This window comes from Salminus brasiliensis, chromosome 1 (assembly GCF_030463535.1).
Source record: "Salminus brasiliensis chromosome 1, fSalBra1.hap2, whole genome shotgun sequence".
Lineage (NCBI taxonomy): Eukaryota > Metazoa > Chordata > Actinopteri > Characiformes > Bryconidae > Salminus > Salminus brasiliensis.
Genome location: NC_132878.1, coordinates 7,191,186 through 7,211,643, shown reverse-complemented (window position 1 = coordinate 7,211,643; position 20,458 = coordinate 7,191,186). Strand labels below are relative to the sequence as shown.

The following is a 20,458-nucleotide window of genomic DNA, read 5'->3' as shown; positions in this document are numbered from 1 at the left end:
CACCAACACCAGAACCAACATATAGAGCCAACACCAGAGCCAACACAAACACCAGAACCAACATATAGAGCCAAAACCAGAGCCAACATATAGAGCCAACACCAACACCAGAACCAACATATAGAGCCAACACCAGAGCCAACATACAGAGCCAACACCAACACCATAGCCAACATACAGAGCCAACACTAGAGCCAACATATAGAGCCAACACCAACACCAGAGCCAACATACAGAGCCAACACTAGAGCCAACATATAGAGCCAACACCAACACCAGAGCCAACATATAGAGCCAACATATGGAGCCAACATATAGAGCCAACACCAACACCAGAGCCAACATATAGAGCCAACATATGGAGCCAACATATAGAGCCAACACCAACACCAGAGCCAACATATAGAGCCAACACCAACACCAGAGCCAACATACAGAGCCAACATATAGAGCCAACATATAGAGCCAACACCAACACCAGAACCAACATATAGAGCCAACACCAGAGCCAACATACAGAGCCAACACCAACACCATAGCCAACATACAGAGCCAACACTAGAGCCAACATACAGAGCCAACATACAGAGCCAACATATGGAGCCAACATATAGAGCCAACACCAACACTAGAGCCAACATATAGAGCCAACACCAACACCAGAGCCAACATATAGAGCCAACATATAGAGCCAACATATAGAGCCAACACCAACACCAGAGCCAACATATAGAGCCAACATATAGAGCTCAGTAATGAACCATTAGATGGTGAAAGGGAGCTCAGCTTCCTCAGCTTGGTCGACCTTTTATCTAATTTTATTATGCAAACATGTTGCCTTGTCAAAGTCTAGCTAACAGAAATATTATTTCACTTGCTAGCCTAGCTATTGTCTCTTGTCACCAGTGTTGTTGCAGTGTTCACTGATAAACATCCAAGTGATAAAGTTCAATATCATCATATTTGTGTACCACAGTCTCACTGTTGTGGATGATATTTAAGTAGGCATAATAAAGTTCATGAGTCTTCTGTTAAAAAAGCTTCCTGATTGCTGCTACGATATGCTACAGAGTTTGCATCTTTCATATATGCTAGGCTATCGATTAGGAATAACTGCTTAATTTTAATAATATATACAATGTGGCCACCAAATCTAGTTTTTGTATTACTAGTTTATAGTGCTTTTATAAATGATTAGATGTGGTCTGGTTAACCTCCCTGATAACCTGGCTACAAGCTACTTTAAAACTCAAAAACAAAAAAAAACAAAAAAATCTATACAGATTTACAAGATAGCTCTTTCATGTAAAAGAAAAACTGATTTCTTAAAATAATGTCAAGTTAATTAAAAAATATAAATATGTAAAATAACATAATGTAATGGCTGCATAAATATTCATGCTACCTAAAGTGACTAATTCAACAGAGGTCCAGGCAGTTGGTGCTAGTATTGTCACGGATAGTGAAATAGAGATCACCTGAGTGCAAGAAAGTATCTCAAGTGACTGTATAAAAAAGTCTCTGAACATCCCCTGGAGTTCAGTTAAATCCATCATTAAGAAATGAAGGAATATGACATGTGTAAATCTGCTTAGAGCAGGTCGCCCTCACAAACAGACTGAGACTAGTGACTGAGGCCACCACGACAATTATGACTACTTCAAGGTGGGGAAGTAGTGCTTGTGGTGATGTGCAGTGTCTGGTGTCCGCCAAACATGGTGTCCAGTCTGATGGCCAAAACTCTTCATTTTGGTCTCATCAGACCAAAGAGCCTTCTTCTAGTTGACCGGGAACCTCCCACATGCCCACTAGTCGAGATGTAATTCTCTTTGCCGCTCTCCCATAAAGCTTTGAGTGGTGAAGAACCTAGGCAATAGAGTTTCTCCCGTCTCAGATGCTGAAGCTCGTATCAGCTTCAGAGTAGTCAAAGGTGTCCTGATGGCCTTCTTTACTAGTCTCCTTCTTGCATGGTCTAGCTGTTGCGGCGACCTTCCGAGAGTTGATGTTCCCATTTGCGGTAGAAGAATGAATGAAGCAAAAACTCTCATAATTAATGCACATTTAACTTAAATATTAATTCAAACATACAATCATGAGGTGAACTGCATTTTGTAGGCTATAGAGATGGCAGAGCTAGACAGTCAACTGGCCACACGCTGTGAGCAGCCATGCAAAAATAAATGCTCGGTGGCTCTCGTGACTCTTGGTTTGTGTTTACTGGGAATAAACGACCAATAATGAAATTAATTCAACAGAAAAAGAAGCCATATGATTTCATCAGAAAATCATTAGTTTGTGAGCAGACTGTATCAAATATTGGAGGCCAATTAGCCTTTACTGGACCGTGGGTGGTAGGAGGTTGGTTGCTACGTCTGGGCTGCAAACAGAAGCAGGATGAAGTGGGACTATAAAATAGGTACCATACAGACCTCAAGCTGGCAGGTTCCTCGGTTTGTCTGGCTGATTCAGAAACACCACATGACGGCAATGCAAAGGACTGTGTGTGTGCAAGGCCATTAATATTTATACACAATATTTTTAGTGCAAATCTGTGGCACAGCGCAGCCGTTCACTGAAAGGCCCTTTAAAAAACTAAAGTGGTTCTTCTATTTCAAAAAGGCCCTAAGAACCTGTTTTGGCATCTGTATTTTCAGTGCTGCAGGAGCTCATCCCTCCAGCAGCCAAAAGCCTTTTGAGAAGATCCTACGGCTTTATCCCTCGCTCACCTTGCTGGAGTCTCTACGCCGCCTTGCCCTCCATGTCTCTGGCAGATTCAGCGGCCCGCGCCAAACCATCAGCCATCAGGGCCTCCTCCAAACTCCGCCTGGCCTGGTACACCTTCAGCTCCTGCTCCCTGAGGGAGGAGAGAGAGAGAGAAAGAGAGAGAGAGAGAGAGAGAGAGAGAGAGAGAGAGAGAGAGGGTGGATCAGAGAGATGAATGAACAAAAGAAAGCAGGACGGGGGCAAGACAGGACCGTGCTTCTGAAGTCTGTTCCCTGTCCACTGCTGTCTAACTGGTCTCTTGATTACGTTTGACCTCCTTTTAACACTTTCCATCACCCATCAGCTCTGCAGATCCTGCTGCTCTCTCTCTCTCTCTACTTCATTACACCCCACCCTTTCCCTCGACAGACTGTCTCCTTTCCTTCCCCCTGTCAATCAAACTCCTTCCACATCTACCCTCCCCCCAGACCTCCACACCTGTCTGCACTCTTCAGGAAGATTCTTCAGGAAACGATTCATGGAATTGTAAATGATTCAATTTCATTTGATTCAAATATTAATACGATTCACAATTCATTTTTTTAAATGCACTGATTCATATTCTGAGATGAATCATCAGTGTTAAAATAAATGAATTTACACAGACGTTGAAATAGACAATTATCTCTCTGGCCTTTGTGTTTGAAAACTGACAACTTCTGACACCTACATATATAAACATTTAGCTAGCACTAGTTAAAAGTATCTAGCACTAGAGCACCTAGCGTCTAGTTAGCACTCGTTAAAACTATCTAGCACTGCTGATTGCCCAAAACATGGCCAGTTTGCATCAAACTAGCTAAAAACTAGTTAAAAGTATCTAGTGTTCAGGCAGTTGGTATTTAGCTAGCAGTCTCTTATCTAGTATCTAGAACTCAAGCACTTAGTATCTAATCAGCACTCATAAAAGCTTCTAGCACAACCAATTGTCCAATCCAATGGGTCAGCACTTGTTAAAAGTGTCTAGAACTCAGGCAGTCAGTATTTAGCCAGCAGTCATTAAACGTATCTTGGGTAGTTAGTATTTACCTAGCAGTTGGTAAAAGTATCCAACACTCAGCCAGTTAGTATCTAGCTTACACTCGTTAAAAGTATCTAGCACTACTAACTGTGAAAATATGAAGCTAGTACTTGTTAAAAGTATCTAGCACTTAGGCAGCTAGTATGTAGCTAGCACTCATTCAAGATATCAAGCATTTGGGCTGTTGGTACCTAGCCAACACTTGCTAAAAGTATCTAGCACTAGAGCAGTTAGTATTTACCTAGCCGTTATTAAAAGTATCTAGCACTCGGGCAGTTAGTATTTACCTAGCCATTATTAAAAGTATCTAGCACTCGGGCAGTTAGTATTTACCTAGCCATTATTAAAAGTATCTAGCACTAGAGCAGTTAGTATTTACCTAGCCATTATTAAAAGTATCTAGCACTAGAGCAGTTAGTATTTACCTAGCCGTTATTAAAAGTATCTAGCACTCTGGCAGTTAGTATTTACCTAGCCATTATTAAAAGTATCTAGCACTAGAGCAGTTAGTATTTACCTAGCTGTTATTAAAAGTATCTAGCACTAGAGCAGTTAGTATTTACCTAGCCGTTATTAAAAGTATCTACCACTCTGGCAGTTAGTATTTACCTAGCCGTTATTAAAAGTATCTAGCACTAGAGCAGTTAGTATTTACCTAGCCGTTATTAAAAGTATCTACCACTCTGGCAGTTAGTATTTACCTAGCCATTATTAAAAGTATCTAGCACTAGAGCAGTTAGTATTTACCTAGCCATTATTAAAAGTATCTAGCACTAGAGCAGTTAGTATTTACCTAGCCGTTATAAAAAGTATCTAGCACTCAGGCAGTTAGTATTTACCTAGCCGTTATAAAAAGTATCTAGCACTCAGGCAGTTAGTATTTACCTAGCCGTTATAAAAAGTATCTAGCACTCAGGCAGTTAGTATTTACCTAGCCGTTATAAAAAGTATCTAGCACTAGAGCAGTTAGTATTTACCTAGCCATTATTAAAAGTATCTAGCACTAGAGCAGTTAGTATTTACCTAGCCATTATTAAAAGTATCTAGCACTAGAGCAGTTAGTATTTACCTAGCCATTATTAAAAGTATCTAGCACTAGAGCAGTTAGTATTTACCTAGCCATTATTAAAAGTATCTAGCACTAGAGCAGTTAGTATTTACCTCGACGTTATTAAAAGTATCTAGCACTAGAGCAGTTAGTATTTACCTAGCCATTATTAAAAGTATCTAGCACTCGGGCAGTTAGTATTTACCTAGCCATTATTAAAAGTATCTAGCACTAGAGCAGTTAGTATTTACCTAGCCATTATTAAACGTATCTACCACTCTGGCAGTTAGTATTTACCTAGCCGTTATTAAAAGTATCTAGCACTAGAGCAGTTAGTATTTACCTAGCCATTATTAAAAGTATCTAGCACTAGAGCAGTTAGTATTTACCTAGCCATTATTAAAAGTATCTAGCACTAGAGCAGTTAGTATTTACCTAGCCGTTATTAAAAGTATCTAGCACTCAGGCAGTTAGTATTTACCTAGCCATTATTAAAAGTATCTAGCACTAGAGCAGTTAGTATTTACCTAGCCATTATTAAAAGTATCTAGCACTAGAGCAGTTAGTATTTACCTAGCCGTTATTAAAAGTATCTAGCACTCAGGCAGTTAGTATTTACCTAGCCATTATTAAAAGTATCTAGCACTAGAGCAGTTAGTATTTACCTAGCCATTATTAAAAGTATCTAGCACTAGAGCAGTTAGTATTTACCTAGCCATTATTAAAAGTATCTAGCACTAGAGCAGTTAGTATTTACCTAGCCATTATTAAAAGTATCTAGCACTAGAGCAGTTAGTATTTACCTAGCCATTATTAAAAGTATCTAGCACTAGAGCAGTTAGTATTTACCTAGCCATTATTAAAAGTATCTAGCACTCAGGCAGTTAGTATTTACCTAGCCGTTATTAAAAGTATCTAGCACTAGAGCAGTTAGTATTTACCTAGCCGTTATTAAAAGTATCTAGCACTAGAGCAGTTAGTATTTACCTAGCCGTTATTAAAAGTATCTAGCACTCAGGCAGTTAGTATTTACCTAGCCGTTATTAAAAGTATCTAGCACTAGAGCAGTTAGTATTTACCTAGCCATTATTAAAAGTATCTAGCACTAGAGCAGTTAGTATTTACCTAGCCATTATTAAAAGTATCTAGCACTAGAGCAGTTAGTATTTACCTAGCCGTTATTAAAAGTATCTAGCACTCAGGCAGTTAGTATTTACCTAGCCATTATTAAAAGTATCTAGCACTAGAGCAGTTAGTATTTACCTAGCCATTATTAAAAGTATCTAGCACTAGAGCAGTTAGTATTTACCTAGCCGTTATTAAAAGTATCTAGCACTCAGGCAGTTAGTATTTACCTAGCCATTATTAAAAGTATCTAGCACTAGAGCAGTTAGTATTTACCTAGCCATTATTAAAAGTATCTAGCACTAGAGCAGTTAGTATTTACCTAGCCATTATTAAAAGTATCTAGCACTAGAGCAGTTAGTATTTACCTAGCCATTATTAAAAGTATCTAGCACTAGAGCAGTTAGTATTTACCTAGCCATTATTAAAAGTATCTAGCACTCAGGCAGTTAGTATTTACCTAGCCGTTATTAAAAGTATCTAGCACTAGAGCAGTTAGTATTTACCTAGCCGTTATTAAAAGTATCTAGCACTAGAGCAGTTAGTATTTACCTAGCCGTTATTAAAAGTATCTAGCACTCAGGCAGTTAGTATTTACCTAGCCGTTATTAAAAGTATCTAGCACTAGAGCAGTTAGTATTTACCTAGCCATTATTAAAAGTATCTAGCACTCAGGCAGTTAGTATTTACCTAGCCATTATTAAAAGCATCTAGCACTAGAGCAGTTAGTATTTACCTAGCCATTATTAAAAGTATCTAGCACTCGGGCAGCTAGTATTCATTAAAACTATCTAGCACTCGGGCAGCTAGTATCTAGCTAGTACTCATTAAAACTATCTAGTATGTGGGCAGCTAGTATCTAGATAGTAGACAGCTAGCTCACAGACAGTTAGTATTACGCTAGTCTTTATTAAAACTATCTAGCACTACTAATAATCACTCGGCCAGTTAGTATCTAGCTTATACTCGTTATAGTATATTTCTCTTATATCTGATCCAGCGTCTACGGATACGGATATCCATTCATATCGATATACAATCTATATAATCAATTCTAACAATAACAAGCCCCCCAGACCGATACTCCCTACGGCATCGGTACATTACCACACCCCTCGTCTGGCCACCATCCCTCTCTTTATCTGAGCAGCACCCGCTCATCTAGAACTGACCCTGCACCCTCATTAACCGGTCCAACTTCTAGCAGAGCACCAGCTCCGTCGCCAGCTTAATTAGAGGTTAACGAAGGGAAAGACAAACAAGAAGCAAGAAATAAAGAACGACCGCAGGCCACGTCTCCCTGATTTGACTCAACCCCTTACCCCCTTCCCGTACACACACACACACACACACACACACATACACACACTATACAAAAAGTAATAGAGGCTGGTTCATCCTCATTCATACACCAATACATTAACATCAGCGTCATTATGGAGCTACAGCAGCGCTCACAAAATTACAATGCTGAGAGGATGAACTCATTGCCACTGTGACCAGACGGCAGAGCACACGGTCTAGCGAACGAGCGGGATAGTTGATTAGTCGTGGGCGACATTAATTATGCAAAGTTGATGCTTAAAAAGTCATCAACAACGATGAGTATGGAGGAAAGTCAGCACACTGTTTACTTGAAAGCTTCATAATGTTAAAGCAACACAAAAAGGTCATTCTGAGAGACTGCAGTACACCACAGAAAGCCTAGGGGGCGATATAGCATCATAGCACTCTAAGGTGTAGACTACATACCAGTCTTAATAGAGAGGGTTTGGCAGGTAAGGACACAAATCACTAATGTACTAATCCGTTTTATACTAACAGGAAGTGATGAAGCGTTGCTATGCCAACATACATCTCTGCAAGTTGTCCTTCTAGCTGCTGAGTGGCATCTTTATCCACCATTTTTTCTCATTTTTCCAGACGTGAGATGCTCCTCCCTTTCCGTTTTGCATTGCATTGTGGGATAACAGGGTCTATCGTACCCACACTCAGAAAACATATGGTACTAAGTATACTTTTACCCGTACTATACACTCAATACTCAGACAGTAGTTAGCATTACTAATTAGTAAAGAATTGGGACGCACCCACTGTCTGCCACACAGTGTGATAGGCCAAAGTAAAAAAAGCATGGCATCATGGCTTAATGTGGTTGTACAGACAGTTCAGTCATCCCAGCTCGTACTAAATTAGCTGTAGAGGTAAGGTGTGAGCTGAATGTCTGAATCAGCTGTGTTTCATCACTGCATTTCCTCCTGCTGTATTGTCCAGCTGGTCCAGTTTACGAGACAGTAGACATACACTACATGTCCAAATGTTTCTGGACACCCCTTCTAATGAATGTATTGAGCTACTATAAGCTGCACCCATTGCTGACACAGGTGCAAATGCATACACACACACACACAGCTTGTCTAGTCCCTGTACAGAAGTACTGCCAATAGCATAGGACTCTCTGGAGAAGATAATATATGAACCTATTGGTGCCTAATGCCAGGTGTGGGCTAGAGGGGGATAAAGCCCCCCGGCATTGAGATGTGGAGCAGTGGAACTGTGTTGACTAGAATGATTGGGATGAGGTGGGGTGGTGAACATCCAACATCCTGACCTCTCTAACATTCCTGTTGCAAAATGCAATCAAATCCTCACAGCAAAGTTACAAAACCTAGTAGAAAGCCTTCTTCCCCTGACAGTAGAGACAGTTCCTCCAACAAAAGCAGAATATATTTTCTTAAATATCCTTGATTTCAGAAGAAACAATGAATAAGCATGTGTCCCAATAATTTTGTCCATTTACGTATATAGAATTTCTGTATGTACATTCGAACCTCTACAGTCTCGATTTCTTCTGAGCAGAAGAGAAGAGCAGGACAGTGGACTAGATACATTTCATTTCCTTCATCCCCCCCCACCCCCCACCCCCCAACGTTTCCATAATCACCAGCAGCAGGCAGCTCATCTCCGAGGCATTTCACAGTCCATAGAGTTGGCTGGACCCACACCCACACCTGCAGCCAAGCCTAATCTCACTCAATCATGTACAATCGCTGCCATCTAGTGTCTGGACAGAGCACTGCTTTTTGGAACTTGGGTGACTTTTGATGCGTTTTAAACATCACACAAGTTTGTCAAATGAAACCAATGGTAATTATTCAAAAATAGAGAGCGTTTACGGCTGACTGTGGTTCCCTCAGCACTTCCCGACATTTGCCTGACTAATCGCTAATGTCTGAAGACGTTTATTTGTTTTCCCTTGATTTGGTGGCGGCTTGCAGATGCTCCAAACTGGCACCAATTATTTCTGAGGCTAATCATCACGAGTCACGCTTCCAAACTTAATAATTCCGCACGTGCCGCTGACAGATAAATATATCATTCCTGTCAAGGCGGAAAAAGCTCATCGGTATTCCAGAGGTTCTCCGGACAGAAAACTACTTTGTCTTGCCAGGGGAAAATCTTATTTCAGCTTTTTTTGCTTTCCCGTATACAGTAGCGTGCCGCCAATTTATCTTGTCTGTAAAGCCTCACGGAGCTGGAGTGGGGATTGAAATTGGTATCCATTACAGACCTTATGAAGTCGTCTCCTATCCAATAAGCTCACACTAACAGTGACACTGATCTGGAGAAAGGGACCCCAATGTTCCCTCACCGGCAGAAGATGAATGGATTGCTTGAGAGAGAGTGAAAATGAAGTGCATAAATAAATAAAACAGCAAAACTCTGATGGAGCCACTCCAGCACTATATGATTACTGGACTGAGAATCACAACAGATAAGGCTGTACTCCGCGCCCAGCAAACCACTTGTGCTACAGAACAGGGCTGATGAGGTTCGTGTCACCATGCTGATGTGTACCAGCAATCAGCATGCAAACCACTGTGAACTTCATCACTGGAGAAACTTCAAATGGTTCTTGGCTTGCAATGGCACTCAATCACACTGGGGGCACTCAGCTGCACAGCTCATTCGAACCTGTTCTAAGAAATACGACGTTCTCATTAGCGGCCCAGCTGGCTCGCTCGCTCCGCAGCCACATCATCAACACACTCTCACCTGATGTCGTCGTCAGTGACGGTGAAGGCTTTGCAGAGGGGCTGGGAGGTGTTGAGCCAGATGGCGGGGTTTTTCTCTGCGGCGGTGGATGTCTGACCCGTGATCGGGCCCGAGCTCAGGTGCAGAGCGCTGGCGATAGCCGACAGCAAGGTCTCGTCTGATGCGTCTGGACCTACACCTGCCGAAATCACACAAACGGGCACAGTTATGCATTAGTGCACTGTTATTGCACACAATAACACATGGGTGTACGATATATCGCCATTGGCTGCGCAGAATTGTCAATGGTATTTCGCCAATGGAGTCTGGAAGCAAAATATCTGCTCTGTGAAAAGGTTCTGTGGGGACCCCGGGTGGTCAAACGGACCAAAATCCCAGTCATGCTGCTAGCCATCCGAGCCATCCAGCTGAGGCCCTGAGAGAGTGCAATTGGCCTTGGCGTCTGCAGGCTGGTGCCTTGGTTGCCCGATGACGTTGCTTCGGCGGCAGTTCGAAAAATGAGCGACTTAACTGCACAAGCAAATGATCTTTATTGTATTTCATGTCCCATTTCATGTGACCCTTCCTGGTAAAGGACTCAAGCCTCGCCCTCAGAGCCTAGGACCACATACTTACTCATTTTTAGATGTGACAGGCCCCAAAACCTCATGGACACGGCTTGTGACTAGCACTGTGGTAGCGATGCTGGGCGAAGCTTACAGACGCCACTATAGTGATGCTTACACATAGCTGGTCGGTAGCGATGCTGGAAAGGCCGGCAGCAGGTACACTAAAACCGTGGCAGCGATGCTGCATTAAGTAACCCCAGTTTACCCAACATTACATCTCCTCTCAGCAGCACAGATACTTGTAATCTTGGTGGTAAAATGTAGCCCTAATACCATCAGTACGAGAAAATCTCTCTTCTAGGTAAACAACAGGCAGTTCTTGCACATGCATGTTTTACCTAGGTTGGTCAGTCACTCACTCATTCACTCCCTCCAAAATCATTTTGGAGCATTTGTATGGGTTCGTTCATCATGAAATTTGGATACAACATGAAGAACAACTGCCAGATTCTCATTGTGTCAAAAAGTGAAAAACAGCAAATAAACAGGCTCTGAATTGCATGGGATTTTCAAAAACAGAGTTTATTGAACTGCCCACTAGTAGGGCATTTCAATAAAGCACTGCTACTTGCACTGGTGTTGAAAAATGAGGTCATTTGGTGTGTGTGCCCTCCTGAGAGCGCTGTTTGCTCTCTCTTTCATTTCTCTCCTTGTGAGCTGATTCGCTACTCTTTACGGGCAACTGCTGCAACTGATTCAATTTGCTCAAAACAGCTCTGACAAGAGCCAACGGTGTGGGACACGCGGTACAAACTATGGGCAGGAGTAAGTCACTGATGGTCAAATAGGTGTAGCTGACCAGCAGCTGTCAGTTGGGCTTGGTGTTGGGCTTGGTGTTGGGCTTGGTGTTGGGCTTGGTGTTGGGCTTGGTGTTGGGCTTGGTGTTGGGCTTGGTGTTGGGCTTGGTGCTACACAACTAAAAATATAGGTGCTTCAATCTGCCCTTTCAGTGCTACCACCGAAGAACCACTTCTGGTTTTCAGGAAGACCTTTTAGAGGTCTACAGAGCCATCATTTGATGTGACGGCTCAATTTAAAGGTTCTTCACACTCCCACATCTCAAACATGGTTCTTTATGGAACCTAAAATAGTTATTTTCTATGGTATCACCCAGCAAGAACCAAGTGAAGACACCGATGGTCAAGTAGGTGACAGACAGCCAGCAGCTGGATTGGTGTGCCAGGGTCTACACGCTACACTCTTAGAGCAATGCAACAGAAGAACAATTTTGTTTTTTATAAGGACCTGTTCTAAAGAGGTCTAAAGAACCTTTACTTGATGTTAAGGTTTACCAATGTAGCGTCTTAAACATGGTCCTTCATGAAACCAAAAAGTGGTTGTTCTATGGCATCAATCATACAACCATTTAAAGCAACCAAACTGCTATTATAAACACCCAACTTGTGGCTATGCTTATTGGCCACTTTATTGGAAAAACATACCATGTGGGTACACTCTGTTCTACACAACCTGCTAGACAATAAATCCCATTTATTAAAGAGAGATGACCACCACAGGACCACCACTGACCAGATCCTGTCTGGAACATCACTGTAGACACAAGGTACAGTAGGTAAAACCCATAGACAGGAATCGTAGAGCATCACGCTTACTTTGTAAACCTTTAGGAAGCTCCATCGTCCTGAGAACCTCTTCTGTGACATCCGACGACCTCAAGCCTTTCAACCTCTTCTCCCAGAACAGCTGCAGACATGAAAAGCACAGGGGAAATTCAAGCTTAATTACAGCAATATGAAAGGCATATGACCTTGCATTAATCTCAATTTCTCAAATCCTCTTCTAGCAACCTTTAAATAACAGCCAGTCCAGTGACCTAGAAACAGTGTTTATTGGCCCTACTAGCCATGCTTCAGGTAAGCAGCCTGCGGGGGATTTTGGTATTGGGTCCATTTGTTCATTTTTAAAGTCCTAAATCTGCAGCTGGCAGCTCAGATTTGGGTTCTGCAACAACAAGACCTTTCAAATAACAATACCTTCCCATTAGAACATGTGCTGAAGGGCCTCTTCAGTCAATAATCACATATTTACATTTACCCATCAGCTTAGAATGTAGCAGTTTACCCCATTATACTGAAATTATAAGTAGTGTTTCAGCTTGGATGGCTTTCTGAATAAGCTACAGTAGAGGGCAGCTGATAGTAATGGAGCTTATTTAGGCAAACCAGCCCCAAAATCAACCAGGTTAACTGTAAGGAATAAAGAGATGGAGGGTAAAGTAAAGATGAATTATGACCTTGCTAGCAAGATCATAATAATAGTAAAATATGACCGCTTAAGATCATCTTTCCCATATTTCCGATTTTCTGATCATATTTTTAGATCATATTTTTCTTAGAATATACAATTCATGTGCGGCTATTGCCAGTAGGGGGTTCCCGAGTGATGCTCAAAACCTCCAGTGCTATCTGCCTACAAACTAAGCCTCTACCTGTCACCACATTTGACATTAAAGGGCACATGTCTTGCATTTCTTGGTATTTTATTTAACCAACTGGTTCAATTCGCTCAAAACAGCTCTGACAAGAGCCAACGGTGTGGGACACGTGGTACAAACTATGGGCAGGAGTAAGTCACTGATGGTCAAGTAGGTGTAGCTGTCAGTTGGGCTTGGTGTTGGGCTTGGTGTTGGGCTTGGTGTTGGGCTTGGTGTTGGGCTTGGTGTTGGGCTTGGTGTTGGGCTTGGTGTTGGGCTTGGTGTTGGTGCTACACAACTAAAAATATAGGTGCTTTAATCTGCCCTTTCAGTGCTACCACCGAAGAACCACTTCTGGTTTTCAGGAAGACCTTTTAGAGGTCTACAGAGCCATCATTTGATGTGACGGCTCAATTTAAAGGTTCTTCACACTCCCACATCTCAAACATGGTTCTTTATGGAACCTAAAATAGTTATTTTCTATGGTATCACCCAGCAAGAACCAAGTGAAGACACCGATGGTCAAGTAGGTGACAGACAGCCAGCAGCTGGATTGGTGTGCCAGGGTCTACACGCTACACTCTTAGAGCAATGCAACAGAAGAACAATTTTGGTTTTTATAAGGACCTGTTCTAAAGAGGTCTAAAGAACCTTTACTTGATGTTAAGGTTTACCAATGTAGCGTCTTAAACATGGTCCCACCCCCAAAATCAACCAGGTTAACTGTAAGGAATAAAGAGATGGGGGGTAAAGTAAAAATGAATTATGACCATGCTAGCTTTATTTAACCTCCATATGCTCTTTCTGTAGCACACTGTTCTTTCAAAGCATCCAAACAGTCCATAAAAAAATTAAAAATTAAATCTAAGCTTCAAAAACAGCCCATTTTAAATGAGTTTCTATGATGCCACTACAACACATTTACATTTCCCCACCTGTTCAGAACAGGGCTGTTTACCCTTCATACTGCAGTTTTGAGAAGTATGTGAGCCTGGACTGCTTTCAGAATAAGGTACAGTAGACAGCAGCCGACCAGAAAAGTGCTCATTTACATACACCAGTCATGCTCGAAACCTCGACTTTGCCCATATTCTACATTTGTCTTGCATTTCATGGTCTTCCCAGATATCCACCTAACGTTTTATGTACCCAAAATATTTATTAATGTTTATTCATTTTACATGATCAGGCTGTTTCTGATACAATGCCTTCAAGCACTGATATATGTAAATTGACTGTTCTGACTGGCTGTGCTGTGCCTCATTCAAAAGGCCATCTAGTCTACTGCACCGTTTATGAAGTAGAATGGTTGAATAGGTGGTATTTTACATAGATGTGTTTATTTTCATGACAAAAAAGGTGCAGAGTCCAAAACTCATCTAATTTCAATACATGGACTGTGTGGTCTGGAGAATGAATGTCATATATTGAAGCACTGACAATGCTAACACACTTAGCTTTTCCATGGTAAGAGGCCAATTACACCAGCCATTCTTACTCCAGTCCTCAGGAACTTCACAAACGGTCCAGATCTTTGCCCCAACCCAACTCACAACACTCAGATTGAGTGAAAATGATTTGGACTGTCTGGAAATCCCAAAGGACCAGTTTAAGAACCACTGCCCTATCTGCTGTATCTTTAGCATACTGATGATTCAAAAGGCTCACGCTCTTCTTTAGCACAGTGCACTTCATGCTAATGCTAATACAGATGATCTGCAGTATTCCTGCCAGATAGATGCTGTTCATTTGTACCAGTCTGAGCTCCCAGTGTCCCTGCTCTGCCTATCACGGGGCGTAGCCGCGAGCCGATAAAGTCAGGCATCATCAGCCCAAGGGAGCCATCTTCAGCTATAGCCAACCTGGCGTTTTTGCTCGGAGCTCTAAACAGCTAGCCAACAACAGCTCATAAACAGGCCTGGGATTTATTTAAGTGTATACTTAAATAAAAGCTCCTCCATGACCGCCACGGGGCCTTTACGAATAAATCTGCCCTTTACAACAATGGCTGCGTGTTTAAGAGGGAATGAAGTGCTGGGGAGTTGCGCCAGCGCCTTTGGGCATTAGAGGCCTAAACAGCAGCCTTTCTCCTCCTATAACTGTAAAACAGAGACGGCGGCCTTGGCTCTAGGCATCTGACCATGGCAGCCACCCAAAAACACCCGTTCCCCTCTCATTGGAAGAAGCGTCAGTTGATGACCCAGCCAGACTCAACTGTCCTTAGTTTAAAGGACAACTGGCTTGTTTAATGGGGACAGGTGCACTTTTCGGCACCGAAGTGCAGCGGGAGTGAAGAAGAATAGCTTCAAGGCACAGGTGTCATACAATGCTTTTTTGAGGCCTTTTCGAGGGAGAACCACAGAAGGTGACCTGATCCTGGGGATGCACAACTTTTAGGGACTCAATAGGACCCACGTTATGTTTAAATGGGACAGAAGATAGAAGATAACTCTACAGTAGGATCTTGCAGTCTCCCGCTGGATGCTAAAGAAATGGTCAGGCCTGATCCTTGGGGTCAATCCAGGCACACTGGAATTGACTGAGTATTAGTAGTGCAGATATAAAGAATAATGGTGATTATCTTGTAGCAGTGCTGTATGTGAATGTTTGGGACAGGTGTTCAATGGTAATTGGACAGTTCAAGGTGTTGGATGCTGGTGAAATGGTCAGGCCTGATCCTTAGAGTGAATCTAGGAATACAATCACTAGACTGATAACTGATAAACTGAAAACACCACTGAGAGCTTGAGGGATCATGTCGGCAAATGTGAGGGAAAGAAAAAAGCCAACATGTCTGGAAACAGCCGGGAAGAACATCTGGAGAACATTACTAAAGTACAAATGTCGACAAAAGTATTGGGACATCTGCTTATTCTTAGTTTCTTCTGAAAGAAACTCCATTTGTTGGAGTAACTATCTCTACTGTCCAGGGAAGAAGGCTTTCTACTAGATTTTCTACAGCACTGCTGTGAGGATTTGATTGTACTCAGCAACGAATGTAAGCATGGTCAGGATGTTGATTGATTACCAGTACCCCCCCAGTACTACCCCAACTAAAAGTATCGAATGGAGCACCTTTCATCATTCCACAGGCTCTATACCCCTCTAGTCCACCTGGCATTAGGTATGTTGTCAATAGGCTCACGTTCACCTGCTCTAGATGATTCGATTCTATTGGCAGTACTTCTCTACAGGGACTAAACAAGCTGTGTCTGTGTGTACTGGCACATCTGTGTCAGCAATAAGTGCAATAGCTGAATGCATTCATTTGAAGTGTCCACAAATATTACACATACAGCATATGCCAAAGCACTGTGAGATGTTCATCAAGGCCAGAGGAGGACCTAAAAAAAACAAACAAAAAAAAAAACTGACCGACACTCTGTGCTGTCTGTTTTCAGTTTTCTTCATTTGATTTTTGTAGTATGTTCCAGCGATTGCGACCAACAGCAACATCTGAGCCATTCTTTTTCAGTGCCAGTATAATCACAGCGTTTTCCATCAGATCAACCTCAATGATGGAAGGTTTATTTGAGATGACAGACTGGCAGAAGCGAAGAATGACTGAAGGGGAAAAAAGACAGGCTACATTCAGTGCTACAACGGTAAACGAGCTTCACTCCAAACAGGGCAGACACTTCCTACTTTGAAAATGGAGACGTTTATTCATAGCAATGCTCCCAGGCTCTGATTTTGATGGGTGTCATTTGGGCATCTAAACGTCATACTTAAAAAAAACAGCAGCAGCAAAAACTTCCATTAAAAAAAATTTTTGTTTCCCTCCAAAAGTTGTTCTGCCTGAAGGCAAGCTGAAGCTCAGAGTTGTGTGTAGAGATGTCAGGTTAAATACGGCAGGATCCATCAACTTGAAGAACAAAGGCTTTGATGCCGGGATGTTATGCTTCTGATGTCAATAGCGCTCATCAGCTGTCAGTGCTTGCCTCTCTCTTCGAATCTGTGCTGTTCTGTTTTTGACGAGATTCCTTCAGAACAATTAATCTCCCACCAAGACAGAAAGCTGCTCTCCTGAGAGATAAAATATTACAAGATTACAGCAGAAAAGCTCATAAACCTTGACTGGTTGATACAAATACAATGTTGGTGTAAAAATACATTCATATATACATATCATATAAGGGCCCTATTTTAGCGATCTTTTGGCGAGGCACCAACCGAGCACTGCGCAGCTTGGTTTAGGGCTTGTCGGTGTGTCTTTGCTATCGCAGCGACGGGAAAAGTCAAGTCAAGTCAAATTTATTTGTATAGCTTTTTACAACTGTTGTCGTCACAAAGCAGCTTTACATAATTAGTAATTAGTAAAAGACTGAAAAAAAGAAATATCGTAAGACATGAAGGATCAAAGACCCCCAATGAGCCCCAACGACGACAGTGGCAAGGAAAAACTCCCTCAGAGCTGGAGGAAGAAACCTTGGGAGGAACCAAGACTCACAAGGGGAACCTGACCCATCCTCCTCTGATCTCTGATTTATTCATTATCGATAAAAATGACCAAACCAGATACAACAGATAGTTAATAGTGGTGATATTAATAGTGGCAGGTAGTTAAGAGTCCATTTAGGTTTTAACATGGTCATAAAACAGGTAGCAGTGGTCGGAGGATGTGCCGATGGTCTGGTATGGGTGGTGGTGGGTGGGGGGCCTGATGGTCAGGGCTGGTTTGACGCAGGTAGAGGGGACCTCAGTGGGCAGTCTTCCAGCAGGTCAGGGTGGATGGCCATTTACTCAGAGATGGTAAAGAGAGAAAGTACGAATTGCGCGGCTCAAAATGCACAAAAGACATGTTGCTTAATTAATCATGGGTGTTTTTTGGGCGTAACGTGCACTAAACCAATCAGCGTGTCACTCGCCATTCCCTTTAAGAGCCAGGTGTGGTCTGACTTTGGCGGATTGCTATTTCAGTGGTGCAAAGCGGGGGTGTACGAGCGTCGGGCTGCATGCGCCTGTGTTGACAATTCACTGCCAAGATCGCAGCAAACATCTGACTGTTGGCGGCTGCTTAGGTTGTTTTTGGTCAGTGGCGCACCTGTGTTTTCCGTTGCCAAGACAACAATATGCCAAAATTGACCTGAACACACCTCATTTCGAGACCACCACCACCACTCCCATCTGCGTAGATATGTTTACAAGCACCATAAGACAGTGCTCAGTGCTTCTGGTCGACAAAGTTAGAAAACGCAGACCCTCTCACAGCAATGCTGCATGTGAAGGTCGATAATGTACGCTAAATGAACAAAAGTATTGGGACACCTGCTCACTGTTTCTTTTGAAACCAAGGGTATTTAAAAAGAGTTGATCCTACTTTTGTTGGAGTTACTGTTCCAACTGTCCAGGGAAGAAGACTTTCTACTAGGTTTCGGAGCATTGCTGTGAGGAATTGATCGCTTTCAAAGAGCGTTAGTTAGGTCAGGATGTTGGATGACGATCATCAGCCCACCTCATCATCTCCAACTCTGGTTATGGTACCAATAGGTTCACAATAGGTTCATGTTGTTAAATTCTATTGGCAGTACTTCTCTACAGAGGCTAGACAAGCTGGTCACCCAAGGCTAATCGACGTGTGAGGCTCAACGAAGTGCTCAAAAAAGCTTGTGAGCATCAGAACTGGACCTTAGAACAACAGAAGAAGGTGGTCTGATCTGATGAATCCTGAGTTGATGATGATGTGGAGTGGTGATCATCCAACATCCTGACCTCTTTAACACTCTTGTTGCTGAATGCAAGCAAATCCTCACAACGAGTCTCCAAAATCTAGCAGAAAACCTTCTTCCCTGGACAGCAGAGACAGTTACTTCAACAAAAACAGGATAAATTCTTTTTTAATACCCTTAATTTCAAAAGAACCAATAAATGAGCAGGTGTCCTATTACTTTTGTCCACATAGTATATAAGAAGATCAATAAAGATAAAGTCTATTGAATGTTACAAGAAGGTTTACGGAAATTACCTATGTGGAGCTCAAAAGCACTTGGATAATTTGCATACCCAGGATGTGTCTGGGGGAAAAGCGGGCTTCCTGTTGAGATGTTTTTTTCCATTCTTGGGTCACAGTGAGGTCAGGATTAGATGGGAAATTACGGGACATTAGCTACTGTGACAGTGTGGAGATGGGGGAATTGAATTGGCACAAGTGAGAGAGTTTACTCTAAAGGCCCTTTTCTAAGATTGTCCAACATTCTGATCTCACTAAACACCCTGTTGCTGCTGAATGCAATCAAAACCTCACAGCAATGCTGTGAATCTAGTAGAAGGAATGTAGTAGAAAGCCTTCTTCCCTGGACATTAGAGACAGTTACTACAACAAAAGCAAGATCAACTCTTTTTACTACCCTTCACACAATCAAAGAGTGTGTCCCAATACTTTTGTCCATATAGTGTATAGTGTATATGCTTTAACAATAACAACAGTAATGCTAAATCAGCCCCATCATATGACGAGGCACTGCTACATCAGGACCAGTGCATATGTATTTAGAGGGAGCATAGTTGACGACCAACATATATTAGGCAGGTGGTTATAATGTTTTGCCTCAACGGTTAGAGCATCGTGTTATTGATCACAGGGTTGTGGGTTCAATAGCTGGACCTGCTGACCTGCCACTGTTGGGCCCTCAAGCATTATGATACATATTCAGATGCAGATACATATCCTGTGGTCTTTGTCAAAGAGGTAGTCCACTTAAGATACACGATGTGATTCTGCAGAAAGCCCAGATGTGCATTCCTCCACTGCTGATGTGGGAAAGGCCCTTTAGAGTGAACTCTCTCACTCTCTATCACTTCAATTTCCCCACCTCCACACTAACACAGCAGCTAATGTCCCTTCATTTCCCATCTATTCCTGACTTCACCATGACTCAAAAAAGGAAAAACAACATCTCACAACAGGAAGCCCACTTCTCCCCAGACACATCCTGGGTATGCAAATTATGCAAGAGCTTTTTAAACTTTAGAGAGGTAATTTCTTGTTCAACAAACTTTTTGGACAAAAGTATTTGGACACATGCACCATTCTTTGGTTCTTCTGAAATTAGGGGTATATAAAAAATGCTCCTGCTTTTGTTGGAGTAAATGTCTCTGATGTCCAGGGAAGAAGGCTTTCTACTAGACTCTACTAGGAGGAACATTGCTCTAAGGATTTGATTGCATTCAGTGAGGTCAGGCTGTTAGATGATTAGCACCATACCTTATCCCCAAATCACGTTTATTGTTGCATCACATTGCACAGGTGTAAAGGTGAGTAGAAATACTGAATATACACATTAATGTACACTATACACACACTCTTTTGCATTATTGTTTGTGGACGCCCCTTCTAATGAATGCACTCAGCTACTACTACACAACATGTCTAGTGCTGTAAATTAAATAGGAGTCTCTAGAGC

General features: G+C 42.2%; 1 protein-coding gene across 1 annotated transcript in view; it reads right to left on the bottom strand.

The window, feature by feature from the left end:
* The window catches only part of mbd2 (methyl-CpG binding domain protein 2), a 74,903-nt gene that overhangs the window by 19,470 nt on the left and 34,975 nt on the right, over window positions 1-20,458 (bottom strand). The window contains exons 4-6 of the mRNA XM_072692750.1: window positions 12,235-12,325; window positions 10,014-10,191; window positions 2,727-2,854 (exon numbers count right to left, since the gene is read on the bottom strand). Of these exons, the coding sequence (XP_072548851.1) occupies window positions 2,740-2,854; window positions 10,014-10,191; window positions 12,235-12,325 (384 nt within the window). The 3' untranslated portion in view covers window positions 2,727-2,739. The remainder of the gene's footprint in view (window positions 1-2,726; window positions 2,855-10,013; window positions 10,192-12,234; window positions 12,326-20,458) is intronic.